The sequence below is a fragment of the Pavona decussata genome, unplaced genomic scaffold (assembly GCF_977016875.1).
Source record: "Pavona decussata unplaced genomic scaffold, jaPavDecu1.1 SCAFFOLD_59, whole genome shotgun sequence".
NCBI lineage: Eukaryota > Metazoa > Cnidaria > Anthozoa > Scleractinia > Agariciidae > Pavona > Pavona decussata.
This window is the reverse complement of record NW_028145481.1, coordinates 179,220-195,585: the sequence shown is the minus strand read 5'-3', so window position 1 is coordinate 195,585 and position 16,366 is coordinate 179,220. Positions and strand designations below refer to the sequence as shown.

General features: G+C 37.4%; 1 protein-coding gene across 1 annotated transcript; it reads right to left on the bottom strand.

Annotated features, from left to right (window-relative positions):
• Positions 1–2,608: 2,608 nt before the first annotated feature.
• LOC146479264 (uncharacterized) lies at positions 2,609–15,330 on the bottom strand. The gene is made up of 2 exons (XM_085110894.1): positions 14,497–15,330; positions 2,609–4,616 (listed from the first exon to the last, which is right to left on the bottom strand). Exons 1-2 carry the CDS (start codon positions 15,247–15,249, stop codon positions 4,611–4,613), a joined length of 759 nt encoding a protein of 252 aa, XP_084967020.1. The 5' UTR covers positions 15,250–15,330; the 3' UTR covers positions 2,609–4,610.
• Positions 15,331–16,366: the final 1,036 nt, after the last annotated feature.

Sequence of the window (16,366 nt, the reverse complement as noted above, 5' to 3'; positions counted from 1 at the left end):
AAGATCTGCTTTATAAAGGGTGTCTGGGGGCACGCTCGGGCTTCGAAAATTTTGAAACATTGTGTAAGCAACAGACAAGATAAAAGTACCAGATCCTATGTGTAGAATAATTTTCAATATTTCGAAAGGCACGGCCTTTTGTCTCAAAAGTACCCTGAAGAAGAAAGGCCGTGTCTTTCGAAATGTATTGGAAAAATATATTTCCCTACCTGTGAAATCAGTCTCGCTCTTTTTTAGATTATTTGAAAAATTGAAGCCTCTCAGATTTGTTTCCCTCTATTCTGAGTGGCATTGTAACCCTTTTAAAACAGCTATTGAGAGGCGTTTCCCGAATCCCGTTTCGTAAAATTGCCGTTCATAACTACACTCCCAAATCTCGCTCCCCTTTTCCTCCAAAATCCCGAATCCCGATCTTGAAAAGAGCCAAATTCCGGATCCGGAAAAACCTACTGGGGACCCTCCTGGTCTTATAGATATACAGAGATTGCTACGAACGACCGTTCAAAATTCAATATCTGTTGATCAAACCCGTGAACTAGCCCTGAAGTGGGAAATCGAACACAAGTCCCCATTCTTTCTTTCCTTGTTACTACGATTAATAACCCAGGTTTATAAATACATCATTGTTAAGGCCGTTTCGGGCTTTTACGAGAGCCCCCATTTATTAATCAATGATTACTTTTACAGTCAGGTACGGAATCTACCAAACAAACGTAAACGTAAGTTTGTATATAACTGTGGTCATCAAGATTTCCACCTATCAAGGTGGCTAGCCAAAACCAGTTAAAGATTGGTGTTCACAAGATATGTACCATGTAGCACGAAAATTTTGCGGGAGTTTTATTTTGCGGATTGGCGATTTTTTGTGGTTTGAGGACACCAATTTTTGCGGTTCGAGATGACTGAAATTTCTGCTGGGAACTAATTTTTGTGATTCTCTGTTCAAGCAACAGAACATTTCAGTGGAAGGAACCTTACTATTTTCAACTTTTACTGTACGGTATGTTAAGTCACAGTTCACTCTACTTACATATTAGAGACATATCACTTAATACCTTACTGTGCATTACTTAACAACAACACCAAAGCAAAACAAAAAGCTTACCGTATGTATCTAAGCTCTGGTTGCTTTTTCCAATGGAAAATCATGTTAATGTTCTATTTAAATCCAATGTATATTGCCCCAGCGGCACAAGTCTATTGTAAAAGCGGATTTTTTAATTTGACTGAAGGGAGTTAATTTTTGCGGCGTTTTATTTTGCGGGGTATTTTTTGGGCGGGAACTAATTTTTGCAGATCGAGGTCAATCCGCAAAAATTAGAACCCGAAAAATTTTCATGCTACACGGTGTGTACAGCTCTCTGGGTGAGAATAAGCAGGGCTCAACGTTAGCGACCAGCTGGTCGCATATGCGACTGGATTTTTTATTTTGCGCCTGAAAAATTATATGTGATCGCACTCACGCGCCTAAAACGCCCAAGCTCAGTGCGCCTGAATCAGGGCCACTTTGATTCCTCACCTGACAATTCTTGTGTACTCTGCATGATTAAACACGAAACAGAAGCTTGAAATAATAAATTCAAATGTGGATGTAACGCAATTAGGTTCCACATAATAAAGTTACACCATTTTTCTTGCATCAGTGTGTGTTTTATTTGCTGTTTTCCCAAGTCCATTTCTTGTTCGTGTTTCAACCCAACCCAGACTCTTCTCGGCTTTGTGACCGCACCGCTGACACGTACGAGTGAAGGCAACCTTCTGAAACACGTGCTACACGCGCAATTTAGTTCGCTTTGCCGATATCAAAGAGTCAAGAATGTCTAAAAAATCTGGGTTAAGAGACTGTTTTCTTCAAGGCTAGCACAAGTGTTTTGTATTTCCTGTGAGACAATGAAAATTATTTCAGTTAAGTCAATGCGCAGTCAACAATGTAATTTATTCTCTTTTTCGAAACGCTCATTTACAAAAAGACAATTTATTCTCAAACAGCCGGCTGCTGCCTTCCAGTACATTTGACCCAACTACAGCAGTTGTGAAGTGGTTAAACAGTGGGCAGAGATCAAGGCGACAGTAATTTTGCCTACAGAAAGTAGCCAAATGGATTAATTTCAGTCGGGTGATCCGTGGGACTTGAAGGATTTCGTCTGATCGAGAGGATTCAATGACGTTATTCCTTACCTTCGTTTTGTCTTATTATCTTGTTTAACGTAAAATAACATGTAATATTCTAAAAACTGTAACAGTGTTATTGCTATCGCAAACGTACAGTAAGAGACTGAAAGAAACAAACACACGATTGAAATAAAACATTAACGTGCCGATAAACGATCGGCAAGCGAAAATAAGCAAAAGAAATGAACGTTTAGGTGTCTTCATGACACCATTATCAATGCTCACTGATAAAATGTCTGAAGCTTCTGGTTTTTCTTTTTGGTGCTACCAGTATTTTAAGTTGTGCTCCTAAAATTTTTAGCTGCGCGCCTAAAATTTCGGCAGTGCGCCTAGAAATTTACACCTGGTAGCACAGGTGCTCCCAAAGTCAAAAATAAACTTTGAGCCCTGATAAGACTCATAAAATCTCCAAATCAATAACATCGACACTTCACTCTGCCCCTTAGAGTTCATATTTATTTAGAACTTGTGATTGTATGTACATACATTCTCGGAGACCCAGGGGCATATAGTTTGGTCAGGAGGAAGTCAAAACTGGTAAGCAAACAAGCTCACTCCTTTGTTCTTTAATACTTACTAGCCTTGACTTCCTCCAGACCCAACTAGCCCCTGGGTCTCCAAGGATGTATGTACATGTACTTGTAACACATGTATTTGCCCTTTGAAAATCATTAGTTTTATGAAAGCCCAAGTTCCATATTATAAAATAATTATCTCTAAAACAACTAAACGAACATATTTACAGAAAAGATTTCTTGATTCAGCGTCCAAGTGCTGGTACAAAATGCTGTAAATATTGACACGAGTTACACAAGGGCAACATAAACAGTTGACTTGAAAAGTATGTAAACCACAGCATCTTCACATAAACGCTGGTATATCTATAGTGGAACCTCGATTTAACGAAGTGCCAAGGAACTAGCCCTAAGGGAAATTGGTTCGTTAATCGAGGTTCTGTTCCATACATTTTAAAAGGCCAGGCTGGAGAATGTCGTTCATTGCGCTGAGGACTTTGTTATATAGAGTTTGGTTAAATCGAGGTTCCACTTTAGACACTTTCAGTTGCACTCAATCCATGGGACCACATAACCCAAGCTTAAGCTAGTTTTCTGTAACAAACACTGATGAAAGTCTGTCCACAGCTAGTGCTGCTATTTTTATTAGTATTACTTGTTCCAGGTGTTCAGATAGTGGAGAGCAGCAAACAATGAGCTGAAAAAACGAAAAGAGACATAAGTCTCCCCACCAGATTATCATTTGCTCGCATAGCAATTTTGTTTGTGCCGCTGCCCACTATCTGAATGTCTGGAAAAGGCTAAAGAGTGAAGCAAATGTACAAGAACATGAAGCATCACAAGATGCACAGTGTAAAAAGAACCTGCTTTTCACACTCATTTCTAGCGACATCTTTTGTTGTTGCTGGCGTTGTTGTTCTTTTTCTCTTAACTTCTGCACTAAACAATCTAAACCCTATCTTGAACCAGCCAGGGTACAAAGTTGTTGCGGGCCAAGAGTTGTCATGGGCAGAATCCCCCTCCCCCCCCCCCCCCCCACAAGCACACACACAAAAACACACACCCCCGTGTCTGTAAAGCTGATTAATTTTTACAGGGTAAATTAAGTTTTTACTTTACTTAAAAAAATTGAAGGTCTGTGAGCAGGCTACAATAACATGTTAAAGCTAAATTCTGAAAAGGATGCTCGTCCATTCAAGGGTTGTGTATCAGTGAATCCCAGCAGTGCCCATGCCCCCTGGGGTGGATTAGTGGGGCATTTCTACACAGTCTGTCCCGGGGGGGGGGGGGGTCAGGCATCAACCTAATTTTCTCTCCCTTCCCATGGCTGTCAAGTGGTTACTGTAATTATTACAGTAACCACTTGACAGCCAATTGCCTCCAGCACTTAACTTCTTTTAGAAAATAAAGCAAGGAAACTGATTGCCTAGCCATGCACACCATATACCACAACAAGAACAGAGTTCAAGGTATCCTATACAAGTCATCATTGTTATTCAACAGATTAGCTGGAAAAGAGAAATGGATTACTGTTCAAGATGTGCATTTGAGATAGATGCAGGCAGTGTTTATGATGCAAGTTTACAATTGTTTAGTAATTAATAAACATTTTTGTAATTAAAGATCATGTCAAGATATTTTTTAACTCAAACTTGTGCATGTTGAACATTAACTACATCTTTTGCTTTCTTGATTATTTTATATATAATATAATTAAGAGGTAAATACATTTTGCCTTTTAAATACAAAATACAACCGAAACTTAGAGAGGCTAGCTGAGAAATTCAAGGGAGAAATGTCATTAACTTAAAGTTTTGTAAAATGACTGAATAGATGTGTGACTGAGATACTCTTAACAAGTCCTTACAAGTTTGATTCTTGCAGTTTAAGTTCATCAGCATTCTTGTAATAGAGAAACATCAGCTACACCTGCAAGATGAAACAACATCTGTTGTAAGTATTAATGTTAATGACCAATGTATTCTTTGTAACTGTTTTAGCTGATTAACTGTACGGGATTAAGTTATTATTTAAATAAGTAATTATAACAAATAAATTTGTAAATTTGTATAGTGCATAATTCCACCATCAGAGTATGGACCAAATTGGAATTTGGAAATGTTGGTTTTTGAGGAGAAGGGAAAACTGGAGAACCCGGGAAAAAACCTTTCGGAGAAAAGGACAAGAACCAACAACAAACTCAACCCATATGATGTGGAGTCTGGGAATCAGAATTTTTTTTACACAACTCTATAATGTTAGACTTACAGTTATGATTGTTGAGTTCATAAATTAAAAATAAATCATTATATTGCTTACAGCTATTTCAAGACTAAAAGGCAGTATGGGTAAGATACTATAATTGATTAGTTTCACATTTTGTTGTTTTCTTGTCTGTATAGCGGAAACTTTGTGCCTCTTTAGAAATTTATTTAGTAAAAACAATACTGATGACCTGCAGTTTCGTCACAGAGCTGTGAGGAGTTGAGTAGTCAATGTTAAAAATTAACCGAAATATATACTCCACTTTTAAAGTCAACCTACATCATGCGTGACATATCAATGGAGTTTTGATATTTACATCTCAGTTTTGAAGATTGCCAGTAAGATTTCAGAGTTCCAGTCGAAATTACCCTAGGTTTTTGACAGTATAAACCTATGAAAGTTTTCTTTGCATTACAAAAATAATAACAATTAATAAATGCTTTAGAAATACACAGGCAAGTTAAAACTAGTGATATAATGTTCCGACGTTTTGGCGTTTTATTATTCGTTCCTCGAAAATGGCGTCATGATGTCGCCAAAACGTCGGAACATTATACCACTAGTTTTTACTTGCCTGTGTAATAACAATTAAATAACAATTATTGTTTCCCAAGTATTTTGATTTTTTTTTTCAGTTAATGCATCTTTTTCGGAAAGATTTCCAGAAAATGGTCAAGATTCCATTCAAATGCCAGACATTACAAAGACCAATTCAAATGTACATTTCATTCTCTAAAATACTGGTCATACATGAGGTAGATTGACTGTAAGACTTATGAAAACAGAAGTCACAGATAGTTACACCATCACAGTTAACCACCAAAACCAAAATAATATTATAACATTTCCTGACTCACAGATAGTTTTTGTGACTACGTGCCATTTACGGCTTTGCAGGAACAAAGGCCTGTTAAGTTGTGAAGAAAAACTGCAATTTTTGTCAAAAATAATTAATGTACTATGATTGTTAGTTTGTGCAGTATAAATGGATCTGGTAAATATCAGTTGGAAGCCAGGGGTGGTAGGGCACTATTTCATGTACACTAACAGCATGGTTTTTTGTAAAATTAATGCTAATGCTCGCACTTTCACATCTTTCAGGATTATTACTTGATCTGGTATATATCTGTTGGAAGCAAGGGGTGGTAAGACACTATCTCATGTAAGTTAACAGCATGGTTTTTTAAACAAGGACGTACACTACAAAGAAACCTTTGCCCTACAATACTTTATTGCTGCATTTTAGTCTCAACTTATTTCTTATCAGCTCATTTTGAAGTCTTATACCACTGTACTTTCAAGCACCAACATGGAAATAATCACCAAAGACACATTATGTCTCGATGTTGAAACAAATTCTCCTAACTACAGCACCATAAAATATCTTATGAACAGTAAGGAGAATCTGCCTGTTGATATGAGGGTTTCAGGGTTCAAACTCAGTCTTCATGTCTTGTTATTTATTTCTTCCTGGCAGTATTTGTTACAGTTTTTTTTTTAATAATTGTCATTTTTGACAGAAATTTTTTTTCATAGAAAAAACCAGGAAACATTTATTGCTCGACATTTCGGGGTCATCGTGACTCCATTATCAAGAGACTAGTTAAAAAGCATGCAAATAAGGAAAGGTACAAGATAAGCATAAATTAGAATAAACGGCCTAAACAAACACCTTGGCGCGGATGGAATCCGTTTGCACATTCAGTGTTGGTTTACGCATGGGAATGTACAGCATTTTTTTCATAAATCATAAAGATATATCTTATGGTAATATCATAACAACCTGCTCATTAGAATTTTTCATTGTACTGGGAATGTACTACAGTTGGACCTGTATTAAGCGGTTACCCTCGGGGAATGGCTAAGTGACCGCTTAATACAGGTTGCACAGAATACATCACTTACTTGGTTCAGAAAGTTCGGCAATAAAATGGTATGACAAAGGAGAGCATGGTATTGAAACGGACTAGTAAAACATTAATGCCATGATTGTACAGTTTGCGCGCGCTTTACAGATTCTGTTAGTGACGTGCGCTAGGGTTGTGGTAAGCAAATACTATATCGATCCCTTGATTTTATACAAAATAGATCTGAAAGGTGAGATTTGTTCTTAAAATAACTCAGTTTCTCGTTTGTGAATCCTTATTCATATATCACGGAACAAGTTTGTGAATCCTTATTCATATATCACGGAACAAAGAAAGTGAGTTCATGAAGCGCTAAGCCTTTTTGCAAGCTTTTCTCCTTTGCTGAGAAAACCTAAGTAAAAGCCACGCATGTGATTTTGACCAAAAAATTGTGACTGGTTCTTTTAATGGAAATGGACTGTTTTCTAGGGAACTGCTCGTTAGAATTTCGCGAAATTTGACAAAACAGTAGTTTTCTAAAAGCGTAACTCGCCTACAAACAAAAACCAAAATCTAACAGAGGGTATCTTCAAAAAAAATTAAAGTGCAAAACCAACATTGACTGGAGATCTCTCTGTTAAAATTACATGAAAGAGCCAGCAAACAAAGTCGCATCAACGCCAAATTCACGGCTTCAGTCACACAGTCAAGTCTACTATAGCAAACTGCGTCACTTATCCGGGAGATTACAGAAATAAATCTGGAGACCAGAAGATACGGCTCAAAATCTGAAGATTACAGACATAAGTATGGAGACTGGGAGATACAATTCCAAATCTTAAGACTCCCGGATTATCTGGGAGAGTTGACCGTAATTTTCAGGACTTTCACAACTGACGGCTTAATAGAGGGTGATTGCTTCAAACGGTGCCGCTTAATACTGGTTCGACTGTGCTACCAAAGTTCACTGGCTCAGTGAAAGGGAACTTATTACTTGCATAAATTTTCCCTAGAAAGCAAGGACTTGGGGTGATTCCATCCATCAAAAGCCAATATAATTTACACTTTGACATGTCATCATTTACTTTTAATAAAAGTTCTAAAAAATATCTCTCTTTCACTGGAATTTAAGAAATGTTAAGGAGTCTGGAACACATTTTATGCAATTTTGACGCACTCAAGAAAATATGAGGACTTTAACATGCCAGTAGTTACTTAACAGGTGCACAAAAACACGGATAATTTATTTAAAGAAAAATTAATTGTCTTTCAACAACCAACATTAGTATACTTTGAGGTGTCACCAAGGCAAACATAAATAGTGAGAGACAAAATATTCGTTATCTGTCAATTTTATATGTTTTGTTAAGTGAAACTACGGCCTGTAAATTCACGTTTGGTGGTAAAATTTGTTGCGAGTTGAGATGCTGTTTTGAAGCTAAAATTCCTCCAGAAGTATAGGTGACAACATGAAAGTTACATGAAAAGTACAGCCATTTGAACTCAATAATTACATGCTCCCCCATGGCTGTTTAATTAAAAATGAAATTTGTTTGACAAAAACCATACAATGTACAACCTTGGTGGAAAACGCTTCAATTTGGAGAAAGTTTGGATTTTTTCAAGTGGAAATTGTCTTTGGGCTTCCAGTACGTAATTAGCATGAACGATTTAATCAAAAATTACCTTCGCCAGAAATGAATTAACTACTGGATTTAATAAAAACCAAACTGGACTTCAATGATGACAAAATAACAACTGTTAATTCAAACAAACTTGACAATTTACGATACTCCAGGTTATTAAATTTTATTCTTCATGTCAGTAAACATTCTTTACCTCAATTTTTTTTCTGTCAAATTCACTTGGTTATACTTTATACTTAAGTACAGGTAAAGTGAAGTTCGCTTTTCGAAATTTTTTCCTTATCAGGAATAATTATTGTTACTTTTTGTTAGTAGCAACTTGAACAATTGAAAATTAAAGGGAGAGTTTCATGGTTCGGTGCACGGATCAAAGCACTCTTTCACCCTTGCCCACTTTGATGCAAGCCCATTTTCCGGTAATTTAATTATTGCTTATGAACCATTCGGAAGCAAATAGGTGACTCGGGTGGCAAATTTGCTTGTGAAAATTTCACAGTTCACTTGATGATTTTTCAGATGATAATTACATTATTTTGCATGCAAATACCTGTAAAATCATCACCAGCTCAACACTAAATTTAACATTGACAGTATCAGTGTCATCCACTGACATATTCTCTGAATTTTGGTCATCTGTCATTTTGCTTGGACTAATTACAGTATGAAGCACATGTGAATGTGATTTTTAAAGTCACCAAACTGATATGGAAACAGGGAAAAAAAAGTATTTAGATTCATGCACATGCACCAAATTGTGAAACCCTCCCTTTGAATCTTGGATAATGTAAAACAATGATATTGATTTTGTCACCTCCACTGCAGTAATTTGCATGTGACTATTCTTTCCATATGATGGAAATTTTAATTTTGAATGCAAATTACCAATTATTCAGGATAAATAAACTTATTATTCAAAATTCTAACATGACTGTGACATCTGATTTTGTGTAATTTGGCTTTTGCATTAAAAATAAAATTTTGCAATAATAATAACGAAATAACTTGTTAGAATTTTGTAACCTTCAGATTAAATTCAACACTACACCTTGCATATTTGAGTTAAAACAACAAGAAATCATTACTGTATTCATTAACAAAACAGGTCCAATGATAACAGGTTCTCTCAGTTAACAATAAAATTACAAATTGTTTTTGAGAAACATTCATATCATAGCTAGATTTCTATGTCACAAATGCATAAGAATAGTACGATATTTTTATTATTGGTTTCAAAATACATACACATGTAATTAGAATGACATTCACAGCTGGAGAAACAAATGGTCAGTAACCGTTCAGGTGTGATAATAAGAACAAGTTTAATCTGGACCAAACATTTTGCATCATAGCCTCTTTTTAGTACAGTTTAATCTCCAAGATCAAATTCATGCACCAACTCCTTGCTTAATGCTACATGCAAATGCCATCCCTTTTAAACTTGTATACTGTGTGCTAGGTAGACATATATTCCAAAGGGAGACAAATTTGCCATATCCACAGTGCCTCATCTTTACCACTGAGGTGTAAAACAGAACTCAATAATTCCAACTGTAATTATTGAGTTCTGTTTTACACCTCAGTGGTAAAGTACAACTTACAGTTATAGTTGTTAAAAATGTGGGGTAATCAGACAACTGTCTGATTACCCCACATTTTTAACAACTATAACTGTAAGTTGTACAAGCTTCATCAACACCATTTCTTTGGGAATTTGTTAGCTACCCACAAATTCGAGCTCAACAACTCAACATTTATGTCTACTGCCCAGAAACAAAGGGTAATAGCTAACATCATCGTATATGTACAAGGTGCTGATTCAATTTCGTCCCTCTTACTTATGCGGTAAGTTAATCAAATCATCCTTGCCTTAAGACATAGTAAGTTGTTATCTTCAACAACTAGTACTGCAGAATTGTTTACTAAATAATACGCCACGCAAGCGATTATTTTGAAGGAAAAGCATCCTAACTAACAAGCGTAACTCTTTTTTGGTTTGTTTTGTTTTTTTCAATTCCACACTCTGTTGGTTTGATTCCTTTATAAAATTTGACTGTTTATGAATTCCATGCTCTGCTGGTCAAACTTTCTTTGCGTGTTTTACAAAGGTTCTAGCTAAAAACCAAAATTGGATCAAGGTTTACCATAGTAAAACAAGCCCATATGTGTGAAAATTCAGCAATTTCTGAGCAACAATTAGCAAAATCAACACACATGCCCTTTTTCAACTGACCTCTTCAACTTAAAACCCAGTTCACCTGAATTGCTCACTGATTCAAAGACAGTCGAGCAACTTCCCTACTTTACCCATAACAGCAATGAAAGTCCCTTGATATAGCTTGGACATTCAATAACATCTCAAAAAGTTTTCTACACACCTTGATTCTTCTAGTTGTGGGGGATTTACTTTGTTTATTTTATTTCTTACTTTTTGTTTGATTGATTATTCTTTAATTTTATATTTTATTGATTTTGACTAGATTTTTCGTTTTTATATTGTAAGCGCTTTTGAATATTATATAAAAAGCGCTATATAAATTGATTATTATTATTATTATTATTATTATTATTATTTAGTCGTAATAGCAAGTTGATCACATTTAGAAGAAACATGTGGATTTTCTTTATGACTAAAATCATCCAAATTTCTGAGGCAATACCCACCAGTACAGACCATTGGGTGCCCCAGGTTATCAACTAGTTGTATTCTGGTCACATTAAGGATGGTGCCTACTTTTGTTACTGTGCATACCTTCTGTGCAATTTGAGATACTTGGGTTTCCTATGGGTAGTGCCTACTAATATGGGGATATTTTTGTGTGGTTTAAAACTATGCGGAGAAAGCAGAACTTAGCAAGTGCTCTTGGCATCCAAAAAGAAAAATTGGCATAACCATGCATTTTTCTGAGATAATAAAGCTTCAATTATTTGGAAAAGAAACGCCATCTATTGCTTAGTATAATACTGCTTTTTTAGAATAATTGTTGCTTAATTATCTCTAAAACATTTGTGGTGACCCCTAAATTTCTTTCTGGATTTCAATAGCCCTTGCTAAGATCTGCTTTCCCCAGAGTCATAAACTGCACAAAAATACTTCTTTATTAGTAGGCACCGTCCTTAACAGCAATTAGAAAGTTATAGGTGCACGGATAAAAATACCCAGTCTATGATCATGTTATGGAAAGGGAAATGGATAATTATACACCAGCTATTAAATACATTCCTAAATCTGGTATAAGGAAACAAACTAAGTAGCTTGCAGGAAGCATAACTACAAAAATACAGCCTGTCTTGGACTCAATTCCTTTCTTGGGTTAGGCTTTTTACACACAGGTTCAATTCGTCCTGTACAACTGTGCCCAGTTGATCAAAGCCCAGTTAAGCTAATCCTGGGTTAATGTGAACTTTGATATAAGTTTAATTTAATTAAGGTTACTTGATAAAATGGGGCAGCTGGGAAAGGAACTAGAGTGAGGGTTATACTATCTCAAGAAAAACATGAGAGAAAAAAAGAAAAAAAAAAAAGACTGATTTCCAGTCTACTATTTACATACATGTAAGCATAAGCACACAGACATATTAATTTTTAAGTTCTGGTTAACTTATGCTGTGCCTTTCGACCTCCCCCCTCTCCTCACCTGCCCCCCCCCCCCCCCCCTCACCCCACCAAGCTTTTGATATTGGCCGTTTTTATGCTAGAGACGTTAAAGTTGTCTGAGATGTTAAAGTCGTCTCGAGACAACTTGAATGTCTAGTATAAAAACGGTATATGAGACAGACGCATTTAAAGTCTTTAGTTTAGAGGCACTTAACAGACGACTTTAACGTCTCAGACATTAAAAAGATACTCTAGACCCCAAAACAACTTTCGCTTAAAAGGTAGCATTTAAACTATAATAAAGGGTAAACGGCACAAAAAGTACCAAAGAAAAAAGTAAAAGGCCGAAAATTGCCAGAGAAAGGCGAAATTTTCTGCGTTTTGAAGACCGGAAGTAAAATCGTCTTTGGTAGAGCACGTGATCGATGACGCAGAATGAAGAACCGCTCTTGCTTACAACACTGAAGACAATATGGATTCTGGGGATTAGCGCAGTTCTTTTGCTTGTTTTTCTTCTGAACAAAATAGTACAATAGAAATTGCCGACGGAGCAACGTTAGCAGAGCTATGAGGGCGCTCTTCCGCATGTGTTTAGCCGTGCAACAGCGAAGTGAACTTGGTTACAGACTCTACAAAACGAGTGCGAAGAGGTGTTTTAGAGCGGATTGGTAAGCGACCAGGTATGCATTCTATCGAAAATTCGGTGTATTTCACACCCGCAATGTGATTTCATTGGCGACTGAATAAGTTTTGAGTAGCATTAAAGTTTCCTTTTTATGGTACGGCATTGTTATTTGAAATCTAGTTTAGTTTGGTCATTTAGTTATATTTTTTAGCCTGTTTAATAGCAGTTAATAGAGACACAGCGTACAAAGCTCAGCGAAAGCTTGGAGATGTGGGCAGCTTTCATTATAACAATTCACACTTTACAGAATCGGTACCTGTACAAACAGCAATACTACGACGAAGACTAAGCACATAAATAAATTCTGGATTCATCCTGATTGTGTTGTACTGGGCCTTTTGGGATATTAAACGAGTTTAACCTTTCATGCCATATTGCGTTCTATAGTACTGCATTCGAGCTCACTTTACAGGGATTTTTTCCGCTAAGTAATGTGACTGGTAATTTTCCATTGTTTTCCATTTTAAAGCAAAACAAGGCCTGTCACCTTTGATATTATGCTGATTTAGAAAACGGTGTTCACCGTTGTTGGTCATTTTGCCCTGTTGCGCCGCGTATACCGCGAATATGACAGTCGCATACCTGAACTGAACAAGGTTAATGAAATAACTGCAATACTACGTGTGTTCGAAAGGTAAGCTTAAGTATCATTATCGGCTAATGCTTGTTTTCTTCAGGCTGCACTGCAATAACAATTTTTTTATTTTTTTTCAAACATACAGTGAACCCTAGTTCTAGTGGAGTAGCTTGTTTTGTGATCTGTCTGGTGCGAGCGACTTCATTGGATGTGCTGTCCTCCATCGGGCCTATGCTCTTATTTTCTGATAGTCCTTCTTTAAAACAAGGTTGAAATGGCATTTTGTGAGCTTTTCATCTTTCCATAGACACAGCTATGATAATTCGTGGTTGAGAACAGTCTTCAGAAAAGTGAGCAGAGGTCGTGGGGTTAGCAAACAAATTGAATCGCGTGTGTCCGAACCATCCGTACAAAACCAGAAAGAAATGCCAATTATGAAGACCTTCACCGTTGTTACTAGAATGAAGCATCAAGCAACTATAAATCGATGTGGTGTTATTGAATTTTCCTCAAAAAGCGAACTATACATTTTATTTTGGAATTTTAAAATCAAGCCATTTACCGAATCTTGCTAAAGAAATCCAGGGGAATCTAACTGGAAAAGGTTTGGCGAGTTCTTCTTTCTACGTCATTTCCGGTTTTCGGCCCAAGCGTCGCTTCGAATCCCATGGCGAGAAACTTTTCGTTTTTCTAGGCAAACTAGCGGAGATCGAACTCCAATTTTGGTAAATATCTTTTATTTGGGTCATAAGCTTTCTGAATTTGGAAAGTTGTTTTGGGGTCTAGAGTATCCCTTTAAAAATGTGTCTAGTGTAAAAACGGGAAGCCCTTACTGGGACGCATTTAGCCCTGACTCATCCACAGACGACTGGCCAGCACAGTTAGCGTTTAGTCCTGAAATTTTTGTGACATTTCTCTGTTAGGTCGTCTACTTTTATGCGTCCCGTTTTTATACCAGACGGCTTTAACGTCTCAGATGTTAAATGCGTCTAGACGACTTTAACGTCTCTAGCATAAAAACGGCTATTGACATCCTCATTTTACACAAGCATTACACAAGGCTTTGCTTATGTTTCTGATGAAAACACAATACAGGCACTCACATTTTCCTGCTCCTTCACTTCCACCCCACCCCCCAACCCCACCACCCGCACAAACCAAAAAAACTAACAACAAAATGAACCACTTTCAAACCTGTTCTTCAGATGTCCTTGAGGAAGTATCTCCTCCTTGTTCCTGATCATAAGGTGGGGGAGATGACGAATCCACTTCCAAATTACTGTCCAGCGTAAGTGAATCATACTCAGGGGGCGGTGTTTGAGGATAAGAATATGTAGTTCTCCCAGAAATATCTGCCCGTTCCCTGATCTGTTGCCTGTAAAGTGCAAGCGCTGCAGCTTCGTTCCTTGATGGTGAGAACGAAATAGCATAGCGCGGTTGTGAATAATTCCCTCGTGAAGATCTTCGCCTTCTGTATCGTTTTGCACAGCGGTACAAGCCATAACTGACTGCCATGAGAAAGATCAAACCGCCAATGATGGCCCCAATAATAATAACAACACCAGCATCGAAATGAAAGCTAACATGGACCTCTTTAGGTTCGTCGTCCGTGACTGGTAGCGGAGCGGGCTTGCATTGTCCAGATTCACATTCCTCGCCCTCCAAACAATCTGTATTAACACTACAATATGCTGGAACTTCAATGTCACCGTCTACGCAACGACGGCGGAAGCAGACTTTCCCACCACTGCATGTATCGTCCGAAATACAACCGCCGGGGCATTTCCACCATTGCTCACACACGCCTGAACAACAAATGGCGGTGTATGAAGAGTTGTGGTAACATTCTAAGTCATCCGTGCACGCAAAAACGAAAACTTCAACCTTGAGAAGATTCTGAAGAACTGGAAAAAGGGTTAAAGTAAACAAAATAGGTCTGCGGTACATATCTTACGACTACACTGATCATGAAGCAAAGCTGCGGAAAAATCAGAGAAGATGAACTCTCTCCATACTGCGGTGACCTGGGACGAATCCGCTTCTTATGTTAGAGCCCAGTCCTTACGCAGGTTTTCAAAGCCTGCTCAGCTCGCTCAGCTCTTCTGAAGCTCAGCTCCGCGCTTTTTGCTTTTTTTTTTTTTTTAGCCTAGTTTCCATATGCGCGTAACTCCGTCGTAAACAATCGCAAACAGCTCACGATGGCTTGATCGCAAACAGTTTGCATAAATGGAAACACCTTTTACGTTCATCCCCAACCAATCGCCGATGTTCGCCAATGATCGCAAAAAAGACGCAAGAGATAGAAAATTTTCTTTCTTTACGTCTTGTTTGCGACGATTAGCAACGCGGAAGCGATGCAACAACTTTATGAAAACACAATGGTAAACCAGGAATCGTAAACAGTAATCGGCGACGATTTTTGTCCACGTGATTCGTTTTGACGAATCAGAGGCAAGTATAAGTAATGAAAATGGCGTCCGAGTATGATTGTGTCATTGACGAGGATACTCCTCAAAACAGTGTGAATAATTCAATGAATGTCATAAGGGAATACCCCGCCATAAATGACAGAAAATCTTAGTATTTTAAAGACAAGAATGAAGAGGCCAATGCTTGGAAATAAGTGCCGTCAAGAGCAAAAACCTTCTGTTTACAACCGCCATCTTTGATTTTCGCGCCCTTTTTCACAATGTCACGAGATAAGGTTGGGTAAAGCAATCACGCATATGGAAAACAGAATTGCAAACACAATCGCACAAAGTGAAGGTGTTTGCGACGTTGTTACGTGTTTATGGAAACCAGACTTTTCCTTCTTAGTTTCGTTTTTTTTTCGTTCTTTCGTTCTTAGTTTCTTCCTTTCTATCGTCCAGTTCCCCTGTCTCTTTCTCCTCTTTATCTCCTTCTCTTTCTCTCTCTCTGTATCCTGTTTCAGATAAAAGTTTAACTAGTTCCACCACTTTTTTGCTGCAGTCATCCGGCGCGGTGATGACTCGATCCCCAGTGGACAGTGACGGGAAACGCAGTAGTGCAATTTTTATTTATTTTTATTTATTTACAAATTTAT